Source organism: Macaca nemestrina, chromosome 8 (genome assembly GCF_043159975.1).
Source record: "Macaca nemestrina isolate mMacNem1 chromosome 8, mMacNem.hap1, whole genome shotgun sequence".
Classification (NCBI taxonomy): domain Eukaryota; kingdom Metazoa; phylum Chordata; class Mammalia; order Primates; family Cercopithecidae; genus Macaca; species Macaca nemestrina.
Window position 1 is genome coordinate 6,979,045 of NC_092132.1, and position 20,138 is coordinate 6,999,182.

The window sequence follows — 20,138 nt, forward strand, 5'->3', positions numbered from 1 at the left end:
GTTATGTCTGTCATTGCATTGAAACCTCCCCCAACCTCAATGAATGTGAGGTGCTATTCTTACCTGCCTGAATTACGTTTCTTGAGGAGGAGAGATGCAACTTCTGTCTCCCTCAGGACCCAGAGAAAATGGGAACCTACATCTGAATCCAGCCTCATTGGCTGTGGGCTCAGTATCCAGTATGCTTCCCCCAAGCTTGGAGTCCTGGTATCTGGGCCCTGGACATTGCCTATGTCTTTGCCTAGCAACTCAGCTTCATCCAGGTTATCCTGTGGTTCATTTCAGGCTGGATTTCTTTGGATATTTAAGCTTATCTTTGTTAAGCAAAATTTTTATTGCACAACATACATATATTTTATTGTTATTATTAGTCTAATATTAACATTATCCACTATATATTGAAAAGCCACAATGTTGCTGAAAAAAATAAACATTTATGTTGATCTTCCCAAAAGTAAATCACTACCAAGTACATGGACATTACTATAGTAGGATTACAGATGTGGAAAGTGAGAGCGCTAAAATTTGATTAGGGTAACCCGTAAAATGGTCAGAATGTGAACCAGATTTGGCAGCCCTGAAGCCCCTGCCCTTTCCATTATTTGACATTGCCTCTCTAAAAAAAGAACTTGGAGACAGTATGCTCCTTGTTGTGTGTGCTTATGTACACACACACACTTAGGAGTCTGTTTGTGTGCATGTGTTTCAGTAGGTGGAAAGAGAGATAAATTGCCACTCACTGTGGTCACATGTTTAACTTCTCAGTGAGTGTCACCAGAGCTTCCAGCATTGGCAGAAAGGGAGAAGGCTTCATGCCTGAGAGCTGCAAATAGTGATGGCATTGGCTGCTGCTCCCTTAATAGAGCTTCCTCATCTTTGGTACTTCAAGCCCTCTGCCTGAGTTTATGAGTCAGTTATCTTTTTATGAGATTGTGAAATCTTATGTGCCTGCTTGCCTTAATTTTAAAATGCTGCCTAAGATAAGGGGGACATAGAATCCCAAAGAAAACAGGAACTTGGCATTGTATGGGTTGCTTCTATTTGCGCTGTCTTTAGATGTGAAAAAAAAATAAGCAAACATACACAGCCAGTTTTGATTTCTATATTGAAGGAAAGAAAATACTTTTAAACATTCAGGGGGTGAATGCCTGGGGCTGCATTTTCTATGTTGGGTAAGGGTCAGAGATGTGATTTCTGGCCTCGCCTCTGCTCCTAATCAACAGGGGAGCCCTGAAGAACCTCAAAGTTGGCGAGGGTGTAGGTAACTCATGGTGGAAGGGGATTATCATTCCTCTCCTGCCATTGCCACAGAACTATTTTTAGGTTTGCTTCTTTATCATACTAGCTTATACTTATTAAGCATTTATCATATGCCAGACTCCAAAACAACTTGCATTTGGGGAAACTGAGGCACAGAGCGATTAAGTTCTTGCTCCAAGATTGCACAGCTGCTGAGAGATTGGCCTCTGTATTGCTTGGACTGGCCAGGTCCCAGAAGGCTGACCCGGTGTGTCTCAGCCACCACCAGTAGGTGCACCTGCCTTCTTTGTGCATCTTTATTTCAAGGTATTTATCCTTGTGGACCACAGTTGTGGCTTGACTTCCTTTGCTCAGGTCCTATCTGTGTCTTCCAATGGCCCAGGTCGATGGCTCAGATTTCCCGTGTCCCTGGTGCTGTGAGAAGTTGGCCCCTATTCTGCATGTGAACGGTGAGGCTTAGAGATGTTGTGTGACTTGTCCAAGTTTCCACACAGAGGTGAGACCCAAGATTGGGAGTCAAATGTTGATGAGATCCTCTCACAGCAAGAAAGAGTGCTTAGGGGATCCTCCCTTCTTAATGAAGAAGCACCAGTTTTCCATCTCTAGTAAGATTATTTGCCTGGAACACTGAGCAGATTTTCCCTGCAGTGATCAAGCCAGGCAACAAACTGAAGTTATTACCTTGTTAGAATGGCTGCGTGGAGTAAATCCCCTGGGGAGAAGGACATCACTGAATGCAGATACATGCTTTGGAGAGTAATTTCTGCTGCTTCTCTTGGACCCTACAGAGAAAGCAGCACATTCTGACAGGGTAATCTGGGTTTGAGTGTGGCTATCCCAAGAACTTGCTAGGTCATGTGTGCTCTGGTATCCTGCTATGATTTCTGCCAAAACTCATATTGAGATTTCATTGTTATTAGCAGTGTTGAAATGTGGAGCCTTTAAGAGATAAATAGATTAATGGTGTTATAGAGGGAGTGGGTTAGTTATCTCCAGACTGGGTTTGTTATGAAAGGGAGTTTAGTCCAGTTTCCTCTCTCTGTCTTGAGTGTTCTCTTGTGCCTTCAGTCCTTCTACTGTGGACAGGGGAATACCAGATGCTGTGCTCTTGGACTTCCCAACCTCCAGAACCATGAGCCAAATAACTTTCTGTTCTTAATAAATTATTCAATCTGTGGTATTCTGTTATAGCAGCAGAAAACAGACTAAGATACATCCTTCTCTATCCTCATAATATTCCTCTGTACATGAGAGATCTCTTCCCGAGCCTTTCCCATCTATATTGTAATTCTGTGATACACAGTCCTTTGAGAACATTAATGTTGTTTTCCCTTTTCATAAAGTAAATGCTGATGTATATTAAGATTGAATTATTATTTTCATTTAATCTTTCAAAGACCATATACTCTGAGGATTGAAGTTTTAAAGAAAAATTGCATTGAAAGGAAAACATGTTTGTAAAATAATTTATTCCCAAACAAAATCTAATGAGGTATTGGAGTTATGATATTTCTTCAAAACAGTTTTAATATTTTATCCAACATTCTCAGAGGCAACTGAGACTGCTCTAGTACATTAAAAAAAAATTAAATAACTAATTAAACATTTTGATATATTGTGATGAAAAGTGCAAACATTTACTCGGGCCTCTACAAATGCCAGAACCTCTAAAGTTAAGACAGGGGCCTAGTTCTTTAGGTCTGGATATGAGGGACCTTTTGAATTTCTGCCAACTATGTTGAAGGTGGAAATAAAAATAGTGATTGCTAGTGATGATGAGTGATTGACAGTTTTGTAGGCAATGACTGAAGTTCTTTATGTATGTGATTATCTTTAATCCTCAGTGCCACCCTAATGCATTGATGTTCTCTCTGGTACTTATACAGAGATGGAATCTTTGAAAGATCACATGTTGTAGAACTAAAGGAAATAGATTAAAGCTCAGTTTTGGCATGGGAGAGAGGATAAAGCATTGTGTCCGGAGAAGTAAGAAGTTGATGGAGTGTACAATGCCTCTTGAATCTTGCCAAGGGCCAGAGAAACCACTGAAAGCTTTTGAGATATGCAGAACGTGAGCTTCTTGGTGCTCAAGATAGGCCACTGCAGTGAGAGGTGGAGAATGCACAGAAGGTGATGAAGCTGGAGCAGAGAGAGGCGCATGGAAGAGGTGGGAATAATCAGGAAAGAGAATAGTGATCAGCATTCCTAGGGTAGTGGCTTTGGAGATGGAGATAATGATAGTGAGAACTGACAACTAATTGTCTTTGTGAGGAAGGGAGAAGAAGGACTGGGCCCTGGGCCAGGTGCAATGGTTCATGCCTGTAGTCCTAGCACTTTGGGAGGCTGAGGTGGGCAGATCACGTGGGGTCAGCAGTTCGAGACCAGCCTGGCCAACACAGTGAAACCCTGTCTCTACTAAAAATACAAAAATTAGCCAGAAATCGCTTGAACCCAGGAGGCGGAAGTTGCAGTGAGCCGAGATCGTGCCACCTCACTCCAGCTTGGGCAACAGAGTGAGTCTCCATTTCAAAACAAAATAAAACAAACAAACAAAAAAAGAAGGACTGAAGGCTGAACCCAGTTGATGCCCAGACAACCGGGTAAGTGACAACAGTCTGCCACAATTTTGAGGTCTCTCCAGATTCCTTGAATGCAAGAGGGAATGCCATCTCCATGTCCTGTTGCTGGGAGAAGGACCTGCAGGTCACAATTTTGGAACAGAGAAGACAGACTTTCCCCCATCCCCACCATGTTGCTTAGTTTTGGATGTCTTTGAACACACCATTCTGGATAATAATGATGAAAAACTGGAGGGAAACCAACACACATGCAGAAAGAAAAGGCTCAGTGAAATATGATGATGACAGTAAAAAGAAAATTCAAAATGAAACACTCATACAATTAACTAGATGTATTCACATTTATTCTTGGTGGCTTCAACTTTATGTGTTATGGAAGGGCTAGGTCTGACATCTGTTGTCAACCTTCTGTGTTACATGTTGGGGATAAAGATCTATTTGTTGTTTTACAGAGGAGGAGACTGAGGTTTATGGAGTTTTTTAACTTTAGGTAGATTGTAACGTTGATATCTGGATCCTGGCTGGTCTATCCCAAAACCCGACCTACATACACACATACACACACACACACACACACACACACACACACACAGAGACAGACGGGCACACTATGGAGGCTCCATTGCAGGTGCCATGTAGACTCTGCATTTTACATAGTAGTTTATAAATCTAGACAATTTTTGTAGCTCTAAAAGAAAAAGAATTTGATTTTTGACAAAATAATCAGCTCATATTTCTTCTCAGAGGTGATTTCTTATCCGCATTCAGCCACACAAATGGGACATAGATGCATTCTGCTCAGCTGTGATTTACAAGCACAGGTTTTCTGCCAGAGCTGGCATTAGAGGCAGATGCAGCAGTGGGAACAGACGTTAGCCTTTGTGTTCCTAGATCCTGTCTTGGAGTCTGATGAGGAGATCTGAGTGTAGGACTCAATAATCTGGGTTGTTGTTGTTGTTGTTGTTGTTAATTTTCCCAGGTTGTTCTTTTGTGGGAGGTTTTTGGAATGAATATTGGGGAGAGCTGGTTTACCCAGAGTGTGGTTGCTGATATGCTGTGGATGGAGATCTGAATCGTGTCCTGCCCTCCTCCTAAGCATGATGCATGTTGGCACCTCTCAGTGCACTCATCACTGTGTATCCTCAGTCGAACTCAGTCTGACAGAGGTGGAGAAAGGGCTTTCTTGGACAGCCCCTTTTTGGATACCTCTAATGACAAAGAACTTGCTTTATCTGCCATAACCAACATCACTGTTTCAACTCTTAAATGCTTTTGGTCTTATTTTCTGTTGCTTTGTTTTCCTTGCTGAATTCTGTTCCTCTTTCATACTCACATTCTGGCCCAGAGTCTGTTGTCTGATGTTACCATTTTATTCGTTAATTCCATAGTATTTGTGAACCTCTGCTGTTTACCAGATGCCAGGTTGGGCATGGAGTGCTCAGAAATTCATAAACAGACAATGACTCCTTTTTAGGGACTTATAGCCCAGTCATCTCCTTCTTAAGGAAGAAAAGTAACATGCTATGTTTCTAAAATATTTTTCTGTACTCTAACAATATCCTATTGACCATGAGAACATTTTTAATACTTTACAAAAGTTGGTTTAATTCGTTACCATTCTGTATCATCCTCTGAGGTAGGTGTTTCCCTCCAGGTACAGAGGCAGAAGCCTGGACTCAAAGAGATGAAGTGATGTCCTCGTCAACCCAAGTGGCAGAAATCTAATCTGAACTGAGGTTCTGTGACATCACCTTCTGGTTCTCTGGTCTACCCTCTGCCTCTTTTGTTCCTCATCAATCAAATACAAACATGGCCTGCTTAGGGTAATGAGATGTTAGAATCTTGTGGACAAAGGGGAATTTAATTGTTGTTTAAACTCAAGGCAGGGGCTTTCCCAGAAAAGTGGGACCTCATCGTTTGTCTGCACACTCCCAGTGATGAGGGAGTTCATTGCTTCATAAAGTAGACTGGTCCATTGTTGGGCAGCTGGGATGGCTAGAAAGCTCCCAGAATGCTGCCAATGAATTTCTTCACAGCATTGGAAAAAACTGCTTTAAAGTTCATATGGAACCAAAAAAGAGCCCGCATCTCCAAGACAATCCTAAGTCAAAAGAACAAAGCTGGAGGCATCACGCTACCTGACTTCAAACTATACTACAAGGCTACAGTAATCAAAACAGCATGGTACTGGTACCAAAACAGAGATATAGACCAATGGAACAGAACAGAGTCCTCAGAAATAATACCACACATCTACAGCCATCTGATCTTTGACAAACCTGAGAGAAACAAGAAATGGGGAAAGAATTCCCTATTTAATAAATGGTGCTGGGAAAATTGGCTAGCCGTAAGTAGAAAGCTGAAACTGGATCCTTTCCTTACTCCTTAAACGAAAATTAATTCAAGATGGATTAGAGACTTAAATGTTAGACCTAATACCATAAAAATCCTAGAGGAAAACCTAGGTAGTACCATTCAGGACATAGGCATGGGCAAAGACTTCATGTCTAAAACACCAAAAGCAACGGCAGCAAAAGCCAAAATTGACAAATGGGATCTCATTAAACTAAAGAGCTTCTGCACAGCAAAAGAAACTACCATCAGAGTGAACAGGCAACCTACAGAATGGGAGAAAATTTTTGCAATCTACTCATCTGACAAAGGGCTAATATCCAGAACCTACAAAGAACTCAAACAAATTTACAAGAAAAAAACAAACAACCCCATCAAAAAGTGGGCAAAGGATATGAACAGACATTTCTCAAAAGAAGACATGCATACAGCCAACAGATACATGAAAAAATGCTCATCATCACTGGCCATCAGAGAAATGCAAATCAAAACCACAATGAGATACCATCTCACACCAGTTAGAATGGCGATCATTAAAAAGTCAGGAAACAACAGGTGCTGGAGAGGATGTGGAGAAATAGGAACACTTTTACACTGTTGGTAGGATTGTAAACTAGTTCAACCATTACGGAAAACAGTATGGTGATTCCTCAAGGATCTAGAACTAGATGTACCATATGACCCAGCCATCCCATTACTGGGTATATACCCAAAGGATTATAAATCATGCTGCTATAAAGACACATGCACACGTATGTTTATTGCGGCACTATTCACAATAGCAAAGACTTGGAATCAACCCAAATGTCCATCAGTGACAGATTGGATTAAGAAAATGTGGCACATATACACCATGGAATACTATGCAGCCATAAAAAAGGATGAGTTTGTGTCCTTTGTAGGGACATGGATGCAGCTGGAAACCATCATTCTTAGCAAACTATCACAAGAACAGAAAACCACACCACATGTTCTCACTCATAGGTGGGAACTGAACAATGAGATCACTTGGACTCGGGAAGGGGAACATCACACACCGGGGCCTATCATGGGGAGGGGGGAGGGGGGAGGGATTGCACTGGGAGTTATACCTGATGTAAATGACGAGTTGATGGGTGCTGATGAGTTGATGGGTGCAGCACACCAACATGGCACAAGTATACATATGTAACAAACTTGCACATTATGCACATGTACCCTAGAACTTAAAGTATAATAATAATAAATAAATTAAAAAAAAAAAAAAAAAAAAAGCTCCCAGAACAGGGCAGGTCAGTAAGGGGCACTTGATCAAGATTATTTTTTAGTGAATGAAAACCAAACAAAGCTGTAATTTCACTGCATTTTCTTTTACTCTGTCTCCTAGTTCTGTCTTCTGTAACAAAGCTAAACATAGCATGCGTGTATTGAAAGTTTATCACATGCCAGTCTCTATTTTGAGTGCCTTATGTATGTTAATAGTTTTAATTATTGCAATACTCCAGGAAGTAGGTATTATTATTGTCCTCACTTAACACACAAGGAAAAAGAGGCCCAGGCAGATAATAATGACTCCAAGGTCACCCAGGGCCATTGAGACCCAGGAGTCTTGTTCTGGAGCCTGTATGTATATTGTTTTAGAGACAGACTGTTCTCTCCGCTGTCCACAAGGAAGGCTAATCTGATGATGCCTGTGTTAATTTCTAGACATAGGCTTCAAGGGCCTTCCCATCCTGCCCCTCTCTCCATCCTCTTCTCTAGGCATGTTTGCCTAAATGTGGTGTACCAGGGGCAAGCTGTCTGCACATAGGTGTAAGCTGTGGGTGCTGCTGCCTGAGTGAGGACCAGGCAGTAACCAGGGGCCCAGGGAGATTACACAATGAAGGGCAGTACCAAGGGCAGGTGTGTCGACTTCAGGTGAGCTGAGGTTGAGATGACCTGCTGAGGTTACTCTCTTCACTTTCTGAACAGAAGAGATATGCACTGATGGCACTGGACTGAGGCATGGCAAAGGCCTCCTCTTTCAGAAGCCAGCCTTCCCAGGGAGGCCGTACCTGAGTGCCAAAGACCCAGGTCCTCCCTCTTCCTAAGCTGTCATCACTGGCATTGTGATTGTCACTGAATCACTCTTTCCCAGTCCCTGAGCATCATGAGGGCAAGGTCTGCTGGTAAGCTCCGTATGCTTTAGAGTGCCACAGTGCCTGTACACACAGCTTTCAGGAAGTGCAGGTTTGAAGGTGAGCTTTTCAGAGTCACACCAAATGCAGCAGAATGACTGAGTTCACTAGAGTGGTGGGTGGTGCTGGTTGTAGTAGGAAGTTAGTGTAGAAAAGATGTCTGTGGTGTGTGTGCAGATGGTGCCTGTGTGTTTTGGGTTGGGTATGTTGTTGTGTGTATGGTACATGTTCATGTTGGGGGTGAGTGCTGGGTTTTCTGATGTTTCATGGGAGGTTCTTGGAACAAATATTGAGGAAAACTGGTCTACCCGAGGTGTGGTTGCTGATGTGCTGGGGACGGAGATCTAAATCATGTCCTGTCCTCCTCATGAGCATGACGTATGCTGACACTTCTCACTGCACTCATCACGATGCATTCTCAGAACCTTGCCCCTGAGCTCAGTCCTACAGAGGCAGAGAACGGGCTTTCCTGGACAGTCTTTTCAGCACCCGGTGTGTGCTGGGTATGTGTCATGGGCATCTTGTGTGTGTGATGAAGATTTGTGTGTGTGTGTTGTATCAATGCATATTGTATGTATCTGTGTGTTTGTGTGTATGACTGTGATGTGTGTGTTGGGTATGTGTCATGTGTCTATTGTGTGCATATGTCATAAGTATGTTCCAACAATATGCCAAACAGTATATTAAACATTTCGAATGCTGTCTCCCTACTGATCACGAAGACATTTTTATAGGGTAGGTACTCTTTCTCTTCACCTCTCAGCAATGAGGGACAGAGAAGTTAACGAATGGGCCCAAGGTCATGCACCTCACAAGAAAGCAAGTTAACTCAGGTCTAGTTAATGCTAAAACCCTTGTCTTTAGGCCAGTGGTTCTCAAATTAGTGTTTGCACCTAAATTCCCTGGAGAACTTGTGAAAACACAGATCCCTGAACCTGGAGTTTCTGACTGAGCAAGTCTGGCATGGGACTCAATACTTGGTTTTCACAACAAAATGTTGCTGATGTCACTGGTCTGAGGACCACACCTGAAAACCACTGCTCTGATACCTTCCCATTAATCCTCAGATGGAAAGAGAAGGGGAGAAGGTTGGGACAAAGGCAAATGGCTCTAGATTACTGACCACAAAGTGGACCAAGGATGTTATCAGCAAAATCAACACAGAGTTTTAAAAGTATTTTACATGGGGTGGGGCATGGTGGCTCACACCTGTAATCCCAGTACTTTGGGAGGCCGAGGCGGGCGGATCACGAGATCAGGAGATCGAGATCATCCTGGCTAATACAGTGAAACCCCGTCTCTACTAAAAATACAAAGAATTAGCCAGGTGTGGTGGCAGGCACCTGTAGTCCTAGTTACCTGGGAGGCTGAGGCAGAATGGAGTTAACCTGGGAGAAGGAGCTTGCAGTGAGCCAAGATCGAGCCACTGCATTCCAGCCTGGGTGACCGTGCGAGACTCCATCTCAAAAAACAAAAACAAAAACAAAAACAAAACAAAACAAAACAAAACCAAAACTATTTTACATGGAACTCATCTTCCTCACTGCATTATGAGTGTTTGGTTATAATGCCTAACATGCTATTTTAAAGGAAAAGGCAGCTTCCCACCGAGAAACTGTGTCTGTGTTTACAAGTTCTAGAACCCTATCCCATTTGTCCTGAACAAGAGCATGGTATGGTGCATCTTTCAAGGAGAAAAGAATGTTCCGTGTGGTATTCTCCATGCATTAAATATTTTCTTCTAAATATTAGCTCTATACCAAAACATGGTCCCAGCCATTCTGCCAGTAAGTGCTGGAGCTGGAAAACTCAGGCTCCTGGGTAGGCACTCTGCCTGCACAGCACCAGTGTCTGTGTGACTCAGGGTCAATGCCACCCATACAGAGGGCTTTTGAGGATTGTGTGAAGTCATGCATGGAACCCCCATCAGTGTGTAGTATATGGTAGGCTGGCACTATTGGGGTTCATTGTTCCTGCTCTGCCTTTGTCTCTCTTTCTATATATTCTCCTCCCCAGGATCAGAGATCAGGAGAGGGACCGGGAATAATAGAAAACTGACAACTCCAAGAAAGGAGTCAGGTGATTTTACCAGCTCTGAGTTTTTGGAGGATTCAGGCTGAGTGGGGTGATGAGAAAATGAGGACAATGCAGCTGTTGACATTTAATGTGATTATGAAGGGAAGCACAGAGTGGCTTCCATTTGCTTGCCCCTCCATCTGACTTTGACTGGAAATGACTTGGGATTAAAATTGAACCTCGGCTTCTGACCTTGGCTGGCTCCGGTGTGTTGGGCAGGGTCAGGGTGCACCTCCGTGGCTCTTCATTAGGGAAATGGGTTTTTGGCACAGTTTGTGAGCCAGGCCTTTCCATGTTTGCCAGATTGAAATTCTGTCTTGCAGAATTTATAGAGGTTGGTTCTAAGGATTTTAATTTGGTATGCAGCCTTATGAATCCCTAGAAATGTTGCCTGGGTGAAACATTTGCCTGAGCTGAGATGCAGTTAAGGCCCAGTTAATCCCTCCTGCTCTTATCTGTGGGATCTGGCCTAGCCTGACCGTGTTAACTGCAGTAAAGTTGTGCTCTGAACCACAAGAATGGTCTGGTCCCTGAGGCATCTGGGGGCAGAAAGAGGGGCTTTGGAAGGAGATCCAAGTTGAATCACAAGTTGCCAGGTGACAGATCCACGTGTTCCCTTCCTTTCCCCTCTCCTCCTTCTCTCCCTTCCCAGAGGTCATACCAGGTCTTGAGATCCTGCTAAGTGCCAGGTATATTGCAAGTCGTTACCTCTTATTCTATCAGGAGTCTACTCAGTAGCTTGCATTATCCCTGTTAGGCATGGTAGTAAGCAGGCTTGGAGAATGCAAGGGTCTTACCAAAGGCCACACCACCAGCATATTACAGAGTTAGAAAGTGGCTCCAGGTCAGAGCTTCTCTGGTCCTTTTTTCTTGCATGCAAAATGCGGCAAGAATAATACAAAATTCTTGTTGGAAAAAATCAGGCAACTTACATGAAATACTTTATGCAACACCAAGAATATAGTAGGTGCTCAGTACAAGTAAACTTCTTTCCCTTTCATCACATTCCTGGTATCTAGATGCTTTGATATTCTCAGAAAACCCAGCCTGCTTTTCAATGTACCTCTTGGCTTATTTCTCATCCCAGACTTGGACTGTTTTAATGTTTTTTTTTCCTCCCATCTTTTCCTTTCAACCCTCTTGTTACTGACCCCCAGTAACAACTAATTGGAAAATTAGCAACCTGTCAAGTTGGGTTAAACATCTACCTGGCAGCAGCACCCACATGCTCTATGTGCCATGCTTGATATTGCTCCAGCCACCTTTAGTCTTTAAAGACTGCATTTATAATATGAATTATAAAATCATTTAAAATTATTATTATCAGTGGTAGCTACAACTTATTGAGTATTTACTACACAAATGACCGTGCAAAGTGCTCAATGTGGCATATTTATTTTCTCTTCCCACCATCTATCAAAGTTATGTGCTATTACCAGTCCTCACGTTACAGATGAGAACACTGAAGATGAGGGAAGTTCAGTGACTTGCTCAAGGTCACACAGCTGAAAAGCGGTAGAGCAGGGATTCTTGTGCCTTTGGCCATGAAGGATGTGCTCTTGGCCAGGATGTTGTTGTCTCCACGGTACTGACAGATAGGAAAGGGCAGGGGACCAGCTCAGCTTTGGAGTTAGGAGACCTGGGTCTGCCTCCTGGCCCTTCCAGGTAGAAGCTGTGACAGTAGGCAAGTCATTTTGTCTCTCCGTGTCTTCTTCCATAAAAGGAACCCTGAGTGGTGACGTTCAGTGGACACATGCTACTCCTGTTGGTCCTGTTGGTCAGATTGATTTCCTGTTGTAAAAGCCAGATTCTCTCTGAGTGGTTGATGTGATCTCAAGCTGTTAATTTCTCTCTTGTTTTTCAGGTAATGAGCCAAAAAGATCATGTCTGAAATACAAGGAACGGTTGAGTTTTCTGTAGAGCTACATAAATTTTATAATGTGGATCTCTTTCAGAGAGGGTAAGTATGCTTTACAATTTGTATTTGTGTGTGTGTGTGTGTGTGTGTGTGTGTGTGTGTGTGTGTGTGTGTTTCTTTCCATGGAAGAAAGTGGAGGTGGGGAAGTCAGATTGTAGGAAATTTGGTACTAATGAGGAAAAGATTTTCATTGTGTTTTCCTGCCAAGTCAAAAATCCAAACCTTTATTGCATCTGAAAATAAACCACATATTGACAGAGACTAGAAAGTGCTAATTCATCGCCTCCCTCCTGCACTCCGTTCTGCCTACTCTCTTCTCAGTGGCTCTTTCTATTAAATATGTCAGTTTTAAAGGGAAGTGAATTGATGGAAAATGAAGGTTGCCTGTGTAGCTGTGGTAAAAAGGAGTCAGTATGTTCAATACTGATGCAGACCGTTACTTCAAAACCACGTATTGTAACACTTGTGCCTAGATCTTTAAAAAACTGATAATGTTGGTATTTCCAAACATCAATTTATATAATTGAAATATAGTTGCTTTTATCTTTTTGAGGATGCAGTCTAAATTTGGCATTTCACGTGCTGGTGATATTAATAAATCCTCATGATAGACTTACCTCCAAGGCTCATTGTAAATAATCAAGATGTGAAATAGTTATATAAGAAACCAAACACAGACATGAACTACATGTCCTCCTGATGGTTGCTACTACTTTTGACATGTTACTGACACACAAAAAACAAAGTTAATAGAAATTGAGTTTTTTTATGTGTCCAATTAACAGAGCAAATTAGTATAAAAAGCAAGGGATATCTATCCTTTTGCTTTTGTTGCATAACAGACTCTTCTAAAACTTAATGGCTTAAAAACAACAACTTAGTTTAGCTCGTGAGTAAGTAGTTTGGACTGGGCTCAGTTGGGCGGTTCTACTGAGTTAGATGTGACTTGGATGATCTCACTGGGCTCACTCACAGGTCTGGGGCTCCCAGCTGGGCTGTTGTGCTTCTCCTTGTGGCCTCTCATCCTCCAGCAGGCTAGGTTCCTGGGCTATCAAGAGGGGAAACACACAAAATCTCCTGTTGTTCAGTCTTGGAATGCATAAAGTTGTTTTCCTAATACATTCCACCAACCAAAGCAAGTCACAAGGCCAGTCCAGCTTCAAAATGAAGAAATAGATACCATCTCTAGATAGAAGACTAAGAATCCATGTACATTTAAATAATCTACCTCCAAGATTAGACTCCAGTTGTGAAAAGATAACCCTGAGTTTAATGCTTCAAGTGCCTCTTGTGTACTATAGCCCCTACTTACTTAAGGATGGAATTCAGTGAGGTTGAGTGGTTTTGGTGGGTGTCCTGAACCCCAGGCAGTGAGAAGAATGGGAAATTTTTCTGAGACCAGCTTTCTGTTCCAGTGAAGGAGGCATATGAGGAGGGGTTCTGGGCAGCATTCACAGAGGCTGAGCTTTAATGAGGCAAAGATCTGTGCATCCTTCTCGAAGTCCTGTTGCCATTGGTCCACATCTCATTTGATCAGAAGTCACATTGTATATTGATAGGAGCCCTGGGCTTGGGGCCAGTACTCCTGAGTCCAGGCTGTGCTACTGCTTCTGTTTGCTACTTTGGCAGCACTCTACTCTGATTTTCAGGTTCACATTTACAAGAAAAGCAAGCGATTTTGATAATGTCAGGTTTCCATCATGGTATTAGACATTTTTCTTAATTGTCTTTTCCTGACTCTTCATAACAAACCATAGAACTGAGCAGTATCTTCATGTACCAGATAGATAACTTGGGATTAGGGAAGTAGAACAGTACATAGCTGTAATATAGCAGAGTGAGGAGCTGAGGCTAAGCTTCTCTCATTCAAAATCATGTATTATTTTATATTATTACTTAAGGTGCAAAGTGGGCTTCATTCTCCCCAGGGTGCACAAGACGGCCATCAGGATGTGGAAAGACAGTATTAGAACGTCTATTTACAATTGCTTTGGTGAAAAAGAAAAAAAATTGAAATCAAGCTTCACTAATAATTAGAATCCAGATTGATGTGGACGACCTTGCTGTTTCTGTATGGCAGAATCCCATTCAGTAACTTAGGTCTCAAGAGCAAAGAGGGAAGTCTGTAGCACAGACTGACATTGCAAAATATTGCAGTGTGCAACTGGTCAGTTACATACAGCTCTAAATTGATCTCTAGTTTTAACTTCACTAACCCTCATATTGTTGGTTATGAAGAGTTAGGAAAAGACAAATAGAAAAATGTCCAATACGATGATGAATCATGAATTGAAGATAATATTAATAATGGAAGCATACTAAATACCAGGAAATGCCAGAACCAACCACATTTATCCTACTTCTTACAAAAGCCTATTGATACACACAGTAAGAATTAAAGATGATAAGCTAATCTATCTAACAATAAGTAGATAGTGATTTAGTTATATTTTAAAAACGATTTGATATATAGACTTGTAAGCATAAATACTTAAAACACACCTTATTCTAAATGGATATTGGGTCTTACACAAAATAATCACCATTAACAAAATATTTCAAAATAACACATCCAAAACAGGAATAGACCCCTATTGAGTTGTAAAAAAGCTTGAAAAATGAGGATAAAAATAATCACCTATTCAGCAAGCCTACGATACCCTTTTTTTCTAGATCTGTATGTTTTTGGGAAGCATCTCATTTATCCATGCTCACCACTGAAGTCTAATATTGAATTAGGCTAAACTAAAACCAGAACTTGGAATCACTGTAATGTTTTTTGGGAGAAAAAAAATATTATGTGATCAGCCAGGTGTGGTGGTTCATGCCTGTAATCCCAGCACTATGGGAGGCCAAGGCAGGTGGATCACTTGAGTTTGGGAGTTTGAGATCAGCCTGGCCAAAATGGTGAAAGTCCATCTTTACCAAAAATACAAAAATCACCTGGGAGTGGTGGTGGGCCTGTGTAATTTCAGCTACTTGGGAGGCTGAGGCAGGAGAATTGCTTGAACCAGGAAGTGGAGGTTGCAGTGGGCTGAGATTGTGCTACTGCACTCTAGCCTGGGAGACAGAGTGAGACTCCATCTAAAAAAAAAAACAAAACAAAACCCAAAATATTATGTGATCCATTAATATATAAAATATCTATTTTTAAAACATGGATTATTATATCCTTCTCTCATCTTTAAAAAACCTTTTTCTATATTTATAATGCATGTTACATATGAGTATAATTGTACATGTGTAGTATTTATAAGTAAATATACATATATTGGGGTTTTATACTCAAGAATGGTTTTATAGATAGGCATACAAATCACTAATAGTTGGAGACCACCCGCCCAGAAGATTAGGAATATTCTTATAAGCTTCTAGCTCTTAAGGCTAGCTTTTCATGGTTTCAAGGAAGGTGTGTATTTAGGCACACACTTCAGATGTGGATGAGGGCATAATCTTATGACTACATATGCTTGAGGGTCACTTGATTGCAGTTACTTCTATGGACAGGTCTGGGTGTGGTTTGGATGAAGCGAATTAGACCTCTCAGGTGGATGCATACTGTCTTGTAATGACATCTAGGATCTCTAAGGTCTCATCAGCAACAAAACCTTGCACTTGGTAACCACTAGCCTCCTAAATCCTGCCTTCGGGCAGCTGTGGACAGACTGGGCGTGATGCCAACCAGGATTCTGCATTTGCCAGGGGTGTTCCTGACAGGCATGATCCCTGATGCTCAGGTGCTAAGTATTTTTCTGCTCTGAATCCCGCAGGAGCTATGCTTAGAATGAAGTGTAATTACTTTATCCAGCAAGTGCTCCATGGAGAAGACATGGCTACAATCCAAACCTGGTGGGCAAGGTGGGGCCCCAGGGTAGTTTCTGAGGAAAAGCAAATGGTCTTCTGATGTTAGTAAAGAGAAGAAATGTAGATTTTGGGGAAGCTGGTTCCTTTTTGGGGTGCAAGGATATGTGATTAAATGTGTGCTCTACAGTGCCTTTGGGATGGTAAAATTAGAGCTGGGGATTGCAAGAGAGGGAGAGTACCTTTCAGACTGAGCCTGACTGTGGTCTTCCAAGTTCCACCTCATTTATGTAGTTGATGAGAAATATCTCTTGTACCTCCATCCAAATGTTGCAGTTCATTGCTACACAGTCTGGCCAGAAAGAAACCTCCTCTCCAGGTTTTATAAGATGCTATGTTGGAAGCATAAAGACAAAGAAGAAAGAATATTGCCTGATAATTTGTCCTGATCAGGGAGTTCCTTGCTTCTAGCACATTTATATTCATGGGTGTTTGTTCTAGTCTGAGAATGCACACTGCCTTGTGATGATGTTTGCTTTGAGCAAAGAGTCAACATGCCTTCATCCAAAGTCTGTATGGACTGACACAAATTCTCAAAGGGAAAACTTCTCCTCAAACTAGTCATCAAGAATCACAGGATGTCACCCCCACATTCAGCAGTAAGACTCATGCTGACAAAAAGGCAGGGACAGGGAAGTACTGAGGATCTGGCTTTGGGGTCAGACCTTAATTTGAAGCCATGCTCTGCCATTTATGAGCTCTGAGGACTTGGAAACATCCCCCAACCCAACATTTTATGGCCTGTAAAATGGTGGTGACAAAGTTTGTCTCATGGATGAATCTGAAAGTGTATGGCATTAATTAATATATGCAGAGAAGGTAGTAGGGTACTTTGTATCTAGCCGATGCCAACTAAATTGTCACCACTACAAGTATAGCCTTGTCTCTAACCTGTCATTAACACTATTAATGGAGTTACTACCCAAAAAGGTTGTAGTGACCACCTTGTTTCCCTGTTTAAAACCCTCCCAGTTTCTTTTTGCTCTCACTCATCAGACAATTCTTGGCCCTGTTCCACCTAGCATCTCTCTTGAAAATTCTATGCTATACAAGTTCCAGCTCAATATAACCTCCTCTGCAAACCATCTCTGTATATGGACATTTAGTTATTGTGTTCAGCCAAGATTTTTGGAATCCCTAGCTTTTCCATATTCCTAAGGCACATCTATACATGCTTTATTTGGTCATCTACTCATTCCCAAGGACACTAGTTTGCATATGCTATTGTTTTCGGCTCTAGAAACACTAAGATGAAGTGATAGAGCCCCTGCCATCGAGGTGTTTACCAGCTAATGAGAGAGACTGACACATACAGAGAAAATGACCATCAGTTCAAATATTTCAGTAAATCTTGAAGTTATTTTTACAGGTTATGTATATCCCAATTAGATAACAATAATAAGTAATCCTACCATGTGTCATACCATTTATACATTATCCAGTTTATCGTCAAAACGTCCCCAAGACTGTATAACTTCTGTAGCATGAAGAAACCAAGGCCCCAAGCTAAGTTTTTTGCCCAAGTACACACAGCTGACAAATAAGGTCAGAATGTCTGACTTCAAGCAGCGTGCACTATCCACCTTGCAACATCTTCTTCACATCTTAGAAGATGACTTGAGGTTGTGGAAGCAGCTATAAGTCATTCAGACCAAAGTCTCATAGATTAAAGGGTCACTCAACCAATGGCCATCAGTGAAGACTATCACGTGTGCACCCGTAGTCCGTGCATAATACTACTTGAGGAGATGATCAGATGAATGATCCCTACCATCACCAAACTGGGTAATGGTATTTCATAAAAAAAAAAAAAAAGTGATATGGGGGTGGGGGGTGGTGAGAGGGAGTTGGGATGGTTAATGGGTACAAAATAAGTTAGAAAGAATAAGTCCTACTATTTGATAGCACAACAGGGTGACTATAGTCAATAATAATTGTACATTTAAAAATAACTAAAAGAGGGTAATTGGATTGTTTATAACACAAAGGATAAATACGCTTGAGGAGATGAATACTCTCTTCTCCATGAGGTGATTATTATGCATTGCATGCCTGTATTAAAACATCTTATGTGCCCCATAAATATCTATACCTACTATGTACCCACAGAAAACTAAAATTTAAAATCAGGAAACAAAGAAAATGGCCATCATATGCATGGTAGATGCTTGTCACTGAGACAGACTGGGGATACTATGAAGAGACAGAGAAGGAGGAATGCAGTCTCTATGCAGAGCCAGAACAGATGTCTCGGAGTGAAATAACAGCAGAGCTGTCACTTTAAGAATCGATGTGGGTCATCCCGACAGGGGACCTGTGATATCAGAACACCCAGCCCACCTGAAAGACCAAAGACGACAACTCATGGTTGAAGTGAAGAGTAAGAGTGGGGGAGTGGGCGGAGGTGAAGGATTTATGAATGTATATATTGCAGCATACTTTTTATTAAACTTGGAGATGTAGGGATGCGAGTGTCAACTGCCAGAGAGTTTTTAGACTGCAGAAGAGGAAATTGCAAAGAGGGAATGTTAGAGATGTAATGTGTTGCTTTGTCTTCTTCTCTGTCGATGTGAGCTGCTTCAGAGTGAAGATCTGATCTTATTTGACTTTGCATTGCCAGTGCCCAGCATAGGGCCTAGTGCATACAGGGAGAAAAATTCTAGCTTATATTGTATTGAACTTCCTGTTTCTTCTTTCAAAATTTATTCAATTACAGATGAGTTACATGGATCTTCATTAAATGATAGTAACAGAAGATGATTCCTAATTCCTAACGTTCTATTTAAATCAATGCTGCTCAAAGGGTGGCTCATGGGCCAGCAGCATCCCTGTCAACTGGGAGCACATTAAAAATAGAAATTCTTGGCTGGCGCGTGGTGCCTCACACCTGTAATCCCAGCTTTGGGAGGCCAAGGAGGGTGGATTGCCTCAGGTCAGGAGTTCGAGACCAGTCTGGCCAACATGGTGAAACCCCATCTTTACTAAAAATACAAAAAAATTAGCTGGACGTGGTGGTGCGCACCTGTAATCCTAGCTACCCGGGAGGCTGAGGCAGGGGAATTGCTTGAACCAGGGAGGTGGAGGTGGAAGTTGCAGTGAACCGAGATTGTGCCACTGCACTCCTGCCTGGGCAGCAGAGTGAGACTTCGTCTCAAAAAAATAATAATAATAATAAAGAAAAGAAATGGAAATTCTTGGCCCTGGTCTCAGACCTACAGAGTCAGAATCTCTGGTTGAGGGGCTTAGGAGACTGTGTTTTAATATGCTCCCTGGATGACTCTGATGAAAGAGTTCCTGTGAAAATCTCAACCTTCATTGTGTAGTGGAAGTTCCTGGAAAACTGAAATTTTTTATCCTCCAGACCAATTAAGTAAAAAGATCTTTGCAGTGGGACCGAGGTGTCAGCACTTGCTAAAGTTCATGAGGTAATTTCAAGGTTGGAAATGATGGGATTAAGGCTAAGTGAAGATTGCACAGGCCAAGTAATCTCAGCCTCTCTTTGCTAGCCTCTTTTTTATAAAGAAAATGAGACCCTGACTTCTACTTTCATAACCAGATTGCGAAGCCTTCTCTTCCCCAATAGGACACTGGATCTTAACTCCGTTTATGCATTCTTCTGCTGTGGAAATTCCGGAGACTTTGTGTTAGCTTTCCAGCATGGTGCTAATGGTGAGAAAATAGGAGGAATGGCCTTATTTTCTTATGCAATTCTTTTCTCCCAAGGAAATGCTTTCTAATGAACAATTAATTATGAAACTCATTACATGGATATTTGTTAATCATCAGTATATCCATAACTCATTTGTATCTATTTACGAGGGCATGAACCTGCATTTCTAGTATTGTTAGCTGAAATGGAGCTAACATTTGTCCTTGACAATGAATTCAAATTTAGTTTTAAATATTAATTCAGATAAAGCTCTAAATCAAACAGAT

General features: G+C 41.7%; 1 protein-coding gene across 12 annotated transcripts in view; it reads left to right on the forward strand.

The window, feature by feature from the left end:
• LOC105488273 (family with sequence similarity 135 member B) overlaps window positions 1-20,138 on the forward strand; it is a 363,325-nt gene that overhangs the window by 110,806 nt on the left and 232,381 nt on the right. For all 12 annotated transcript variants that reach the window (XR_011606684.1, XM_011752155.3, XM_011752152.3 and 9 more), the window contains one exon: window positions 12,288-12,383. Coding sequence is in view for 11 of the 12 variants with exons in the window: in XM_011752155.3 (XP_011750457.2) it covers window positions 12,307-12,383 (77 nt within the window). In the remaining variant the exon portion in view is untranslated. The remainder of the gene's footprint in view (window positions 1-12,287; window positions 12,384-20,138) is intronic.